The 12782-nt window shown below is 46.2% G+C and overlaps 1 protein-coding gene across 12 annotated transcripts in view; it reads left to right on the forward strand.

Moving 5' to 3' along the window:
* The window catches only part of Plekha5 (pleckstrin homology domain containing A5), a 152784-nt gene that overhangs the window by 94750 nt on the left and 45252 nt on the right, over positions 1-12782 (forward strand). For all 12 annotated transcript variants that reach the window (XM_051173414.1, XM_051173418.1, XM_051173415.1 and 9 more), the window contains 2 exons: positions 4810-5277; positions 10320-10782. In XM_051173414.1, the coding sequence (XP_051029371.1) occupies positions 4810-5277; positions 10320-10782 (931 nt within the window). The remainder of the gene's footprint in view (positions 1-4809; positions 5278-10319; positions 10783-12782) is intronic.

The following is a 12782-nucleotide window of genomic DNA, read 5'->3' on the forward strand; positions in this document are numbered from 1 at the left end:
CTTCTGGGGGTGAGTCCATCAGAGATAGACTGTGAGAGATACTCCCTTCTGAATGTGGCAGCTGTCTCCACTGCAGACTTCCTGTGTCAAGAGCTCTTTCAGTCACAGCTTGGGGACCCTTTCCACAGCACCACAGTGTATTAATTGTTTACTGTGTTGTATAATTCTGATATCTAGGACATATGCTGGAATACACTTCATAACTGCATCTGTTTGTCACACAGGGACTGTGGACTCTTAACAGCCCGCCTTGTTCTCTTGCTCAGACTATTGCACACAATTAGCTCACTTTCACCTCAGAGCAAGTTCAGACTAGGCTAAAAGCTTTTTGTAAACAGAAAACTTCACAGCTTGCACAAGGTCAGAGTCACAGATGTCTACCAAGGGTACCAAGAACAGCATGCTAATTCTTCACTTGCCATTCTACTAACAATGATAGATCTGTGTCTTAAAGTTATCAACGGGCACTGTACCCTCCTGTGGCCTTGGACCCTTGTGGTAAATGGCTCAGCTGTAATCACTTCTAGGCTCCTGAAGGAGAAGAGATTTTAGAATAGAAGAGGAAGACAGAAGAAGAAGCAGAGAAGTTAGAAGCAGGACAGGATTATTAGAGTAGAAACAGAACAGTAAAGAGCACGGGAAATAAAGAATGCGACCCTCAGATTGTGTGTGAGGTTTCTATAGAAATCTTTTACCCCCTCCTTCCCACCTTGGGGACCCTGGATAGGTCTCATGGCCCTTACACTATACCATAGCCATAGCCCTGGTCCTTGAGATATTTGATCCCAGCACTTGGATGGTGGAGGAACGATGGTCACGCTTCCAAGCTGGGACCAGTGAGTGAGTGTTGAGATTGGGTAAAAGTGTTTGTCTCGAAAGCCTGACTTCAGTCTTCAGAGCCCATGGGGACAGGAAGTGACCCTACAGTATTGCCTTTCCACCTCTCTGTGTACACTGGGCGTGTATGTCCCACTCATACGTATGCACACACACTGATAATAAATAATAAAGATCCAGTCAATGGTGGAGCACACCTTTAATCCCGGCACCTAGGAAGCAGAGGCAGAGGTGGGCAGATCTCTGAGTTTGAGGCTGGCCTAATGTACAGAGTGAGTTCCAGAACAGCTAGGGCTACACAGAGACCCCTAAGTGATGATAATGATAACAATAATAAATGGAGAGAATGAGAAGTCACCTGTGCCACATACTTCATACCCACCCACATACCATACTAAATTGAGAGAGAACCAGAATGGGGTTTAATATGGCTTCTCTGTCACCTTGTACTTTAAAAAATAATCGAAAAATCAATGCAAGTTTATCTGTAAGTAAAGCTTCTAGTAATTTTTTAAAATACAGACATGAATATACAAATAAAAGAGTATTTTATTTTCAAGTAGTTTCTATACTATATATTATACTTTTGTTGAATTTACAATTCTAACAGCTGGAGCCAAGCAGGTGGCATACCCCTGTAATCTCAGCACCTGGGAGGTAGAAGCAGAAACTATAGTGTGTATAAGATAGATGATGGCATTTTAAAAGTATAAGTCTAATATACTTTCTCTGAATAATTTTCGTCTCTTGGCATATTGTGGGTGTTTTGCCTGCCTGTATGTGTGTCAGTGTACTACTGTAAATGTGTCTGCTGCTCACAGAGGCCGGAAGAGGGCATCGGATGCCAGGGAACTAGTGTTTAATTACACAGTCGTGAGCTTCCATGTCAGTGCGGGGAATTGAACCCGAGACCTCTGCAAGAGTCACAAATGCTCTTGACCACTGAACTATCTCTTTCTAGCCCCCCTTGGCGTTTTCACTGTGTGCGTGCATGCGTGTGTGCGTGTGCTAGGTCTCTCTCATGCTAGGCAAGCATCCAATCTCTTTCACTAAACTATACCTACAACATACAGTAATTACACATATTACTACAGTATAGTAATTATGCATGGGACATTTCACGTGCATACACTTCAGTGATCAGATTGGGGTAATTAGCATAGATGTCATCTCAGACTTTGGTGATTTCTGTTTGCTGGGACATTAAAAATCTATACTAGTTATTTTGAAAAATCGTTGTCAGCCATAGTTGCCTTACAGTGCTATTAATATATAGCATTGTCTCCTCCTATTAAGCTGTACCAGTTATCCTCTCTCTGGCTACTCCTCCCTACCCCTCCCTGGGAACTACTGGTATCCCTCTGGTAACCACTCTTCTGTGTTTGGGAGGTCAGTATTGCTAGGTTCTTCATGTAAATGAGAGGGTATGAGCTTTATCCTTCTGAATCAGGTTTATTTCTCTAGCATAATGATCTCTCAGATATTTATGTGGCCCTGTGTGTGTGTTACAAATAATTTATCCATCCACTTAAATGTACATTATATACATCATTCTGTTGCCTTTTGTGAAGATTGTGAGTTCAGAGTTCAGGAATCCCCTCAATATACTGACTGGATGGATGGGTTTCCAGTAGTAGGACCGCTGGGTCACAATGCATTTCTCTCTTCTTCTTTCTTTTCTTCCTTCCTTCCCTCCTTCCTTCCTTCCTTCCTTCCTTCCTTCCCTTCCTTCCCTCCCTCCTTCCTTCCTTCCTTCCTTCCTTCCTTCCTTCCTTTTTCCCCCTCTCTTTTTTGAGTCAGAATCTCAGGTAACCCATGCTAGCCTCAAACTCATTGTAGAGAAGGAGCCACTTGAACCCCTGATCCTCCTGACTGCACTGAGGTTAAGGTGTGTTACAGCATGAATAATATAAACCCAGGGAGAGAGATTGAGGTTCAGGCTGAAGATCAGGAAAGCAAAGCAGCCAGCCAGTAGCTCTCACCTCTACCAAGGCTGAAATGGAGACCCTGCCCTTCCTGTGCCTGGAAACTGAATGTCACTTGAGACCCTTTGCTTCTTCCTTACCTTCCTCTCTAGTGCTGGGATCAAAGGCGTGAGCTCTGTTTCTCTTTTAGACTGATTCACTCTCATGTGACCCAGGGTGGCCTTGAACTCACAGATCCAGCTGCCTGAGCCCTGGGATTAGAGGTGTGCCCATCACTGGCCAGCTCTATAACTAACTAGTGTGGGCCAGCTTTGCAGTCTGATTCCCAGGCAAGCTTTATTAAATCATAAACAATACATCACCACAGTAGACATTCCCACACCTGTCTTCAGGTAGCAGCTCTGTTTCTTGGTTTGGAGAACCCCTGCCATTTGTCTTAATGGCCAGAGTAATTTCCAGTATCATCCAGTCATGGCTTAAGTGTCACTTTCTTAAGTCGGGTATATTTCTCATGGCTATGTTCTCATAGTATTCTAAGTCAGTTTTGTTCCATTTAATTAAGCAAGAGTCATTGCATCCAGGCGGTGGTGGTGCGCACCTTTCATCCTAGCTCTCTGGAGGGAGAGACAGGCAATCTCTGTGAGTTCGAGGCCAGCCTGGTCTACAGAGCGAGTTCTAGGACAGCCAGAGCTACACAAAGAAAATCTGTCTTGAACTCCCTCCCTCCTCCCCCCCCCAAAAAAGAAAGAAAAAAGAAGAGTCTCCGCATGCTTACGCTTCTCAATGATAAATCTTTGGGGGGAGGAATCATTACAGTTTTAGTCTAAAACAGTAGCTACAGTTGCCTGGACTTAGTATTCTGTGTTTTCAACAACTCCTCCCTGAAGGTGTCCATGAACATTTGTTGTCAGTTTCTTAATGGTTTCCTGTCTGAAGGGAAGGAGCCCCACAGTGGCAGTGGGTCTTTGTAAACTGCCCTGTGTCTGCTGTTACGTTGATTTAGAAGCAGAGGTTCATGATTTCAGTTTTGCTAGAGCCCCATCCCAGAGTGTCTACATTTCCTTGCTGAGTGTTGGGTGTAGCCACATACGTGTGAACGTGTTTTCCACACGTTGCAGAACTTAGCCACAGTGTGCTGTTGCAGAGGCTGGCCAGTTCTGTGAGTTCCTGTGGAAGGAAGGCCGGTTCATCAAAGCCTAGATATGACTAGCTCGGGAAGACAGCTTGTCATCAGAAGGAGCTGTAGCAAGGGAGTGGTAAACTCGGGTGGCCCACAGGCAGGGTTGGTAAACATTGCTTCTCTTGGACACACCGGTTCTGCCGAGCTGCTTGAAGAGCCAGAGAGGAAACTGAGGCAGTATAAGCGTCTGTAGCGTGCCCACAGAAGCAGCTAGTAAGAAGACCCCACTGAAGCTGGCCATGCTGGTACACACCTTCAATGCCAGGCAGAAGCAGAGAGATCTCTGCGTTCCACCCAGCCAGGCCTACATCTGGGGATGGTGTTTCACAGCTGTGGTGCTAGCAGCCACAGCACTTGAGGAGATGACTTTAGGGCTGAGGCCACCCTGGACTACTAACCAGTGACGATCTCTCCAGAACAGAGCCACACACAGGCCCTCTTTCATACACACAGTTCAGCTTTGTGGCGGCATCAGATTCTAATTCCCTGTTGCAACAGCTTCCACAGCCAAACTCATGGTTGTCTCCTGATGAGCTGCTCCTCATGACCGAGAGCCACGTTGTTGTTTCGGTTGACTGGCTGCTTTAAATGTGTGTGGGTTGAGCATTAATGGTGAGAAACAGCATTGCTCTGTTTCCAGATTTTGGCTGGCAGAGGCACGTGGTGCTTGCCTCAATAGGTTTTGCCTGACGGTGTTTGCTTGCATTCTAGAGTTACACCTGCATGATAATGCCACGGCTCTGAGGTTGTGTGCCAGCTTACGCTCCCTGACTGTGTTTGCTTGGTCCCATCAAGGTTAAGTATTTCCTAGGTTTGGACTAAGGTGTAATGTACACCTGTTCCATGTGTTTTCTCCTCTGCTTTCAGAGTGGACAAGATTACTGCTGAAGGTGCATCAACTAAAGAAACCAATAACATTCCCAACCACAGAGTTCTCATTAAACCAGAGCTCCAAAACAATCAGAAAAATAAGGAAATAAGCAAAAGTGAGGGGAAAAGGGCCTTAGAAGCCGAGAAATACGGGTTCCAGAAGGATGGCCAAGAGAGACCATTAACAAAAATCAACAGTGTAAAGTTGAACTCTGTGCCGTCGGAATACGAAAGTGGCCCAGCCTGTCCACCTCCGAATGTACTCTACAGACCCATCAATGTGAACAGTTCAGATGGCAAAACAGGGAACGGTGGCTTGGCAGATGTCCGGGGTGGGAGTCACCCACATGCAGGTCCCCTCGCCACAGAGGCCGACCGCGTCATCCAGAGAACGAATTCAATGCAGCAGCTGGAGCAGTGGATAAAAGTCCAGAAGGGACGGGGTCTTGAGGAAGAGCCCAGAGGGTAAGTACCGTAGCATGACGGCCCCGTGGCTTTGATGCTGTGGTGGGGCAGGTTGCTGTGAAGTGTGTTTTCCATTTCCCACCGTCATTACTGTGTCTTGCTCACAGTGCTCAGATTTATTTTCTGTGTCATGTTTCTATGGATATAGTTCTGCTTTGGGGAAGAGTCATCCTTCCTGGCCCAGGACAAAGGACAGGCTGAAATTAAGAGGAGAGATTAAGTTTTAGAGAAGGTACGCTTCTACCTTCGCCCCTATTTCTCCTCTCCACGTAGAGTTCTGAACTGTGATGAACCAGTGGAAATCTGTCTCCAGCCCTAATCCACAGCTTCTACAGCCCTGTGGACCGAAAGCTCTCCTCAGACAAGGAACCTGGTGCCAGTGTGGTTGCACACGCCTGTAGTTAGGAACAGAGGCAGGGGGATCGGTCAGTTCAAGGCCATCAAGAGCTGCACAGTTAAAACCAAGAAATCGCTATGGGACCAAGGTTGTAGGTCCTTGGGCCTCACATGCCTTTGGTTAAGGTCTCAGCACTCAGAAAGGTCAGGTGGGAAGTATCTATAGTCATTCGGGTGTAACCTAGTAGTTTGGAGAAAGTTCACGTGTGAAGTGAGAGAAGAGAGACCTGGTCCTGTGACCCTGTGTCTCCCGAGAGCAGTCTAAACTTGAACATGGTTCAGATATCACCAGTGTGTAGTAACTCCCTGCCTTAATTTTAATAAAAGGAGAGAGGACCTCAGAGAACAAACATTTAAGAAATAAGAAATGGCAGGGGGCAGGGTTGCAAAGATTATCGGGAATTCATCCCGGGAAGTAGGTACATTTCAAAACGTCAAGCCAGGTGTGGTGCTGATTCATGTAATCTCAGCGCTCTGGAGGCCGAGACAGGTAAATGGCTTTGAGTGCAGCAAGGTCAGCCAGTACGTAGTGAAACCCATCTGAAAACACTGAACAATAAGTAAATTTTCTGGGCCACTGATATAGTCAGTGGGTAGAGTGCTTGCCTGGTATGCATAAGGCAATGGATTTGATTCCCAACCATTAAAAGTAAACAAATTTTACATTTCTATAAGTATTTTGTATTTTGTAGAGTAAGCTGGCCTTGCACTCACGGAGATCCGTCTGCCTCTGCCTCCCAAGTGCTGGGACTAGGCACGGGCACCAGCCCTGCCAGTGGATTTTCCACGTTCCCCTACATGCTTTATTTTGATAATAGTCTATACTATGGGTGTGTCCTGATTTTCATGCGGATCTCTCTGTAATATAATTGTTATTGTCACTTCTCATTAGTAGAAAAGAAAGCATGGCTTGAGGGACATTTTGGTTCACTGCTGACTGGTGAGGTGTGACGATACTTTGTCGTCCTGCTCAGTTACAGTGGGAGGCTGTCTCCAGGGGTGTGGCCCTGCAGCCCTGGTACCCCGGCTTGTTAACTCTCCCAAGGCTGCAAACACACACCCATCTTTCTTGTCCTGAGTGCTCATTTTTCAGGCTTTCACAAGAGAGAGTAGTGAATAATAGTGACTTCAAATCTGTGAGTTGTAGAGTCTGTACAGCATAGTGCTTGAGTTGTAACAATGAATTATGTACTTGAAAATTGGTAAGACAGATTGGTTTATCCATTTTTGAAACAGGGTGTTACTGTGTACCTCTTACTGGCCTGGCCAGGATCTTACAGATACCCGATTCTGCCTCTGAGATTAAAGGTCGCAGCCCTGCACCTGCCCTGCAAAACCGTGTCAGAATTGCAAGTGACTTGCAATGACACACACACTCGGTTTGATTTAGCATTTCCATGATATATGTTTGTTTTATGTATATTTGTATACTGGCTGATTATTGCCCTTTTTTTTTCAAAATGACTTAAATGTTCAAATTAACCAGTTATCAGGGAATTACACATTATAGAAAAAGCGAGGTAATACTTTTTCTTCCATATTGGCCACAGTCATACTTAAGCAAATCACTTGATATGTGGGCGAGAAAATAGAATTTATTGGATGAAATTACAAAGACAAATCAAGTCATACATTGTCAGTAGGAAAACAAATAAGTAAAATTTGATTTGACAGAAAACCCGGAAGTGTTTTTGAGGTTGAGTGTGTCCAGAGGTGCCACAGGTCACATTCCGGAAGTAATTTAGACTGGAGGTTTGCCAAGTAGCTTCCTCTCAACTTAGATCTCACTTCAAAGAAAAATCTTTGCCTCAAATAAAGCATTTCTTCCCTGAGCTTAAAAGTGTAGAGAGGGTAGCGGGTACCTGGAATTTATGTCTTCATCTGAAATATCAGTGAATGTTCGCAGCCCCTGGGAGCATTTCTAGCCTTTTCTTCTGAATGCAGACCCCTGGATGGCTGACAAGGGCTTTTTTTGCATCTTTCTCTTTAGGTTCCCCTGAGTGTTTGTGTCACATTCTTTTCAAATGGCTCAAGGCCACTTTAAATCTTTGAAAAGTATCATCTATGTTCCTAAATAAACCTTGTCCCAAAAAAAAAAAAAAATCACTTGCAAACTTATTGGTGAAAGGAAACATCATAAGGAAATAACTGGGTTTTTGGTTTTGTTAGTTTGTTTGGATTTGTTTTCTTGAAAGGCTTTCTTTAATTACTGAGACCCTCGTAGAAAGTAGGGGAAGTTTAATGTTCCCTGTGATGGTAGGTCCCATCCGCCTGTATGCACGCCCCTCCACTCCCACCCCCTGCCCCAAGCGAGCTGCCTCTGCACAGAGCTGCAAAGTGTCTTTGTGCCTAGCAGAGCTGGTCATTGTCCCCGGGCGGGTGGCTCCCAGGCAGCTGCTGCTGCCTGGGCTCACAGTGCTGGCTCCCTAAGCTGATCATTGTTCCCCAGGGCGGGTCACTGTGCCTGCTCCTTAAGCCCTGACAGGGCTTCATTTGAATTTCTTTGGAACAAAAGCACGGAAGTAAATTGTACTTCTGAAAACCCAGGTTTCCTAATGCTGGACAGTGTATGAGACAAAGATGAATGTATTTGTTCATAACTTGTATTTCTATTGAGAGCCCCCCACCCCCCAAGTTTCAAAGAAGGCAGAAGACCATTTTAAACTCGGTGGCCACTAGCCAAGGCGATGGATGGGAAGCATTTCTGTCGGTAGCGCGTGAGGACTGGGCAGACGTGAGGGTGACTGTGCAGGGCACGGAGTGGCGTTACTCCGCACTCTTGACGCAAAGCTCCTTTTGGTGTGTTCTAGATGTGCCCCCGTGCTTCTGTAGTATTTCTTAAATGAATTGCTTCTGGGTTAGTCTGGGGGGGCGGGGCGGCTTCCCTGGCTGAGGCCCTTCCTGCTCCCAGCGCTGCCTGCTGGTTGGTCTAAATGCAGTGATGGGGGGGGGGTCATTTCCTTCCATTTTGCAGCTTTTAAGAGGAGACGGTGAAAATACGGAAGAGGAAGCAAAGTGATGAAGGGAGGATGACTGAAGGGGTCAGGATTGGTCTGAATATTAATGAGGAATGTAACTTTAGAGCTCTAGGCGACTTCATGATCCGATATCTTGTAGGCAAGAAAGCAGAATCGCTAAAGGATTCATGTTAGGAATAAAGCTGCACACGCGGGCTGGGACCGCAGGTGGCTGCTGGTCCCCGGGCCCCTGGGACCTCGAGGATTGCGGCGGGGGTGGGGGTGGGGGGGACAGACACCTGTACACAAGACTCATTGAAAGTTTTATTGGGGGGTGGGTAAGAAAAGAGGTAAAGACACACAGAGACAGAGAGAGGACAGAAGGGGAAAGAGACAGGAAAAGTCTTCTCTGCCCTTCAGGGGAAGGGAGGGAGTGCACAGGGGCGGGGGGGGGGTGTCTTTTTTTTTTTTTTTTTTCAAAAGAACTAGGGTACATACACCTGCCATGCGCAGCTGGGTGAGAGGCAGACCAGGTTTGCCCGCTTAATTTTCACTTGCGGGCATGTCATGTTTTTTTTGGGGGGGGGCTGCCAAAGAGGCCAGAAGATCAGACAGTTGTCAGTCACCTAATATGGATGCTAGAATAGCAGCAAGCACTCAACTGCATTTCCAGGGGGTCCTGTGATGCACACATGCATGCCAGCAAACACAGCCAGGAGAAGGCAGCAAAAGTCAGTGCAGTTGTGCACAGAACACCTGGATTGTGCTCTGTGGGAGAGTACAGCCCTTGGAAGATGGGCAGGGACTCATTCTTGGAATCCTCCTTTCCCATTCCTGTTTCATTGAATCACAGTAACTTTGTCTTAGGATGTAAATTTATGCACCACAGAATGGTAGCGTAAGATGAATACTTGAAATTTAGTCTTACTCTTTTGTTTGGTTGCTTTGGGTGTGGGTTTTTGGGTTTTGTTGTTGTTTTTTGTTTGTCTTAAGAAAGGGTCTTATTATCTAACTAGTTGCACAGACAAATGAGAAGACTTGAGGTTAATTCTTGGATATTTCCTTTTTAAATGTTATTTATATCTTGGGAGTTTGGTTTGGTTTTGTTTTTGGGTTTTTGTAGTTTTTTGTTTGTTTGTTTTTAAAGACAGTCTCAAATGTGTAGACCAGACCTTATAGAGATCCACCTATCTCTTCCCATCAAACTGTGGGATTAAAGACTTGAATATTATTATTATCAACTGAAGTTGGGTAAATGGTTCTGCATTAAACCAAATGCATTTTGTGAAACTAAGTCACACATGATTGCTACAGACTGTTCATGTCCTACATTAGCAGATGGAATGTCATTAAAAGACCTTGCTTTTTGACGAAGAATTGTATGTCCTATAACACTTTGGCGACTGGTCCTCCCTCCCCCCCTCCCTCCCTCCCTCCCTTCCTCCCTCCCTCTTCTTCCTTCTCTTTGTCATGTCCTGGGTTTAAACCCAAGGCTTTGCACATTCAGAACAAGTGCTCTACCACTAAAATACATCCTTTTAAAAAATAAAGAAAGCCTGATACGTATTTACTTGCCAGGGCAACCAGAAATACAGTGTTGCTTAAAACTGCAAAACCAGCTCCCTCTCTCTCCCTATCTCTCTATTTTACTACATCTCTTTCATTTTTGCAACTTCTTTTTAATTTTAGAGTAATTTCTTACCAAACATTGCCAAGGAATATGCCAAGCCACCGAGCCCAGGTTGTGGCCCGCTACCCTGAAGGTTACCGAACACTCCCCAGAAACAGCAAGACCAGACCTGAGAGTATCTGCAGTGTGACCCTGTCTGGCCACGAGAAGACTGGGCCTGGCCCGGAAGAGAAGAGGCGGTCCATGAGGGACGACACCATGTGGCAGCTGTATGAGTGGCAGCAGCGCCAGTTCTACCACAAGCAGAGCACCCTTCCTCGGCACAGCTGCCTGGGCAGCCCTAAGGCCATGGTGAAGGTTTCTGACCAGACGATGCACTCCATCCCCACGTCTCCTTCCCACGGGTCGGTAGCCGCTTACCCGGCATTCTCCCCACAGCGCACATACAGGTCAGAAGTGTCTTCGCCCATTCAGAGAGGAGATGTCACGGTAGACCGCAGGCACCGAGCCCATCACCCTAAGGTAAAACACTTGATGTTCTGTTGACTCGATGCCTTTTTTTAATGCATTGTTTACAATTAAGTTAGAGGAAAGAGAATGGGGAGTTAACAAGGCTGTTTTTATCTTTAAAATTCAGACTCTGTCAAAATACCATGTGTAGAACCTAAGGTTCAGCATTTAACCCCAGGACCACAAGAGTGCGCGTGTGCGTGTGTGCATGTGTGTGTGTGTGTGTGTGTGTGTGTGTGTGCATGTGTGTGAGCATGCATGTGAGTGCGTGTGTGAGCATGCATGTGCGTGAGCATGCGAGTGTGTGTGTGTGTGTGTGTGTGTGTGTGTGTGTGTGTGTGAGCATGCATGTGCGTGAGCATGCGAGTGTGCGTGTGTGTGTGTGTGTGTGTGTGTGTGTGTGTGTGTGTGTGTGTGTAGCCAAGTGCTTCACACTTGAAGTTTCTCTCTAGTACTTTTATTTTGAAACAGGCTCCCTGTTGAGTTGTCCAGCTGCTCCTGCCTCTGCTTTTTTAATAACCTGGATTATGGTTTTGGGCCATGTTTTAACTGCTCTTGTATCGCTATGATGTGACGCAATGACCAAGGCAGCTTATTGAAGGAAGGGTTCGGTGAAGAAAAGGCAGCAGAAAGAGCAGAGAAGGCTTGCCCTGAACTACAAGCAGGGCAGCAAGCAGCGTGGGAATGGCTGGTGGCTTTTGAAACCTCAGAGCCCATCCCCAGGGACATCCTTCTTCCAGCAAGACCAGGCCTCGTAACCCTACCTGTGCAGGGTCTCTCTCTAGAGACCAAGCCTGAGACTGTGGGGCACGTTTCACCCAAACCACCACAGGACACCACGCCCAGCAAAAGGGTTTCCCAGCTCATACATGCTTGGGGAAAGAACATGTATACATGTGGGTGTGTATAGCCAGGTGTGGGAGCCAGAGTTCAATGTTATTGCCTCAGCCTCCTGGGTCTGGGATTGCAGGGGTCTACCACCACACCCAGCTTAACTTCACTGAATCAACCTTGTTACACATGGTTTTCTATCATCCCGTGTGATGAAACTGGAATACACATAGAACATTCCTAATGCATACCAAAGTGAGAGGTGTGCCTCGGAGGAAAGCAGAGTTTGGAGCTGAGAGCTGACGACTTCTTGGGAGCCACAGACAGACCCCTCCCAAAGTGACATGGAGTCTGTCAGCTGTCACTTAAAAAAAAAAACAAAACAAAACAAAACAAAAAACCACAGTGTTTGTCACTGGAATGTTGGGGAAAAAATTGTTTGCAGACTTGAGTTTGGTGGCTTTTCAGGCCTTAAACAAATGTGACCTCTGGGTACTTTATGCTGAAACGTGTCACCATGGAGAACATCACAGAACTCAGTGAGCCAGTTCTTTTCAGATGAACTCTTTTATTACCACACCAAATACAGCCAGGAGATGAATGTGTGGGAGGGTAAGGGACATTAGTCCATGCATGTGTCAAGGGTACGCTACTTCACGTTTAGATATCAGTTTGCTGGTGAGCTTTAAGGACATGCCACTTTATTGAGATTAGGTCCAGATCAGAGATGAATGTCTGCAAATGCCACAGGTGGGTTTGGTAACACACCTACACCAAAACACTTGTCATAACAGAGTGATATGAAAGTAGGTATGAGAAACCAGCCAGACAGTAACACTTGCAAAGCTGTCAAACTGGGCCACTCCTGCCACTGAGGTTTTCCTCTAAAGAACACGGAGCAGGGCCAGTAAGATGGGTGAGTAGGTAAAGATGCTTGCTCTGGAAGCCTAGCAACCGGAGTTCAATCTGCAGAGTCCACATAAAGGGAGAGGGAGAGAGCCACTGCCACAGAGCTGTCCTCTGACCTCCACACATGATATACGAGAGTGAATATAAAATGTGTAGATGTAGGTCCAGGCATAGTGGTTCATGGCCACTATGGGTAGCACTTGGGCAGTGGAAACCAGTAGGGTAGGAGATGAAGCGTGAGGCCAGCCTGAGCTACATGAGGTCCTGTCTGG

Source organism: Phodopus roborovskii, unplaced genomic scaffold (assembly GCF_943737965.1).
Source record: "Phodopus roborovskii unplaced genomic scaffold, PHOROB, whole genome shotgun sequence".
In the NCBI taxonomy this organism is placed as follows: Eukaryota; Metazoa; Chordata; class Mammalia; order Rodentia; family Cricetidae; genus Phodopus; species Phodopus roborovskii.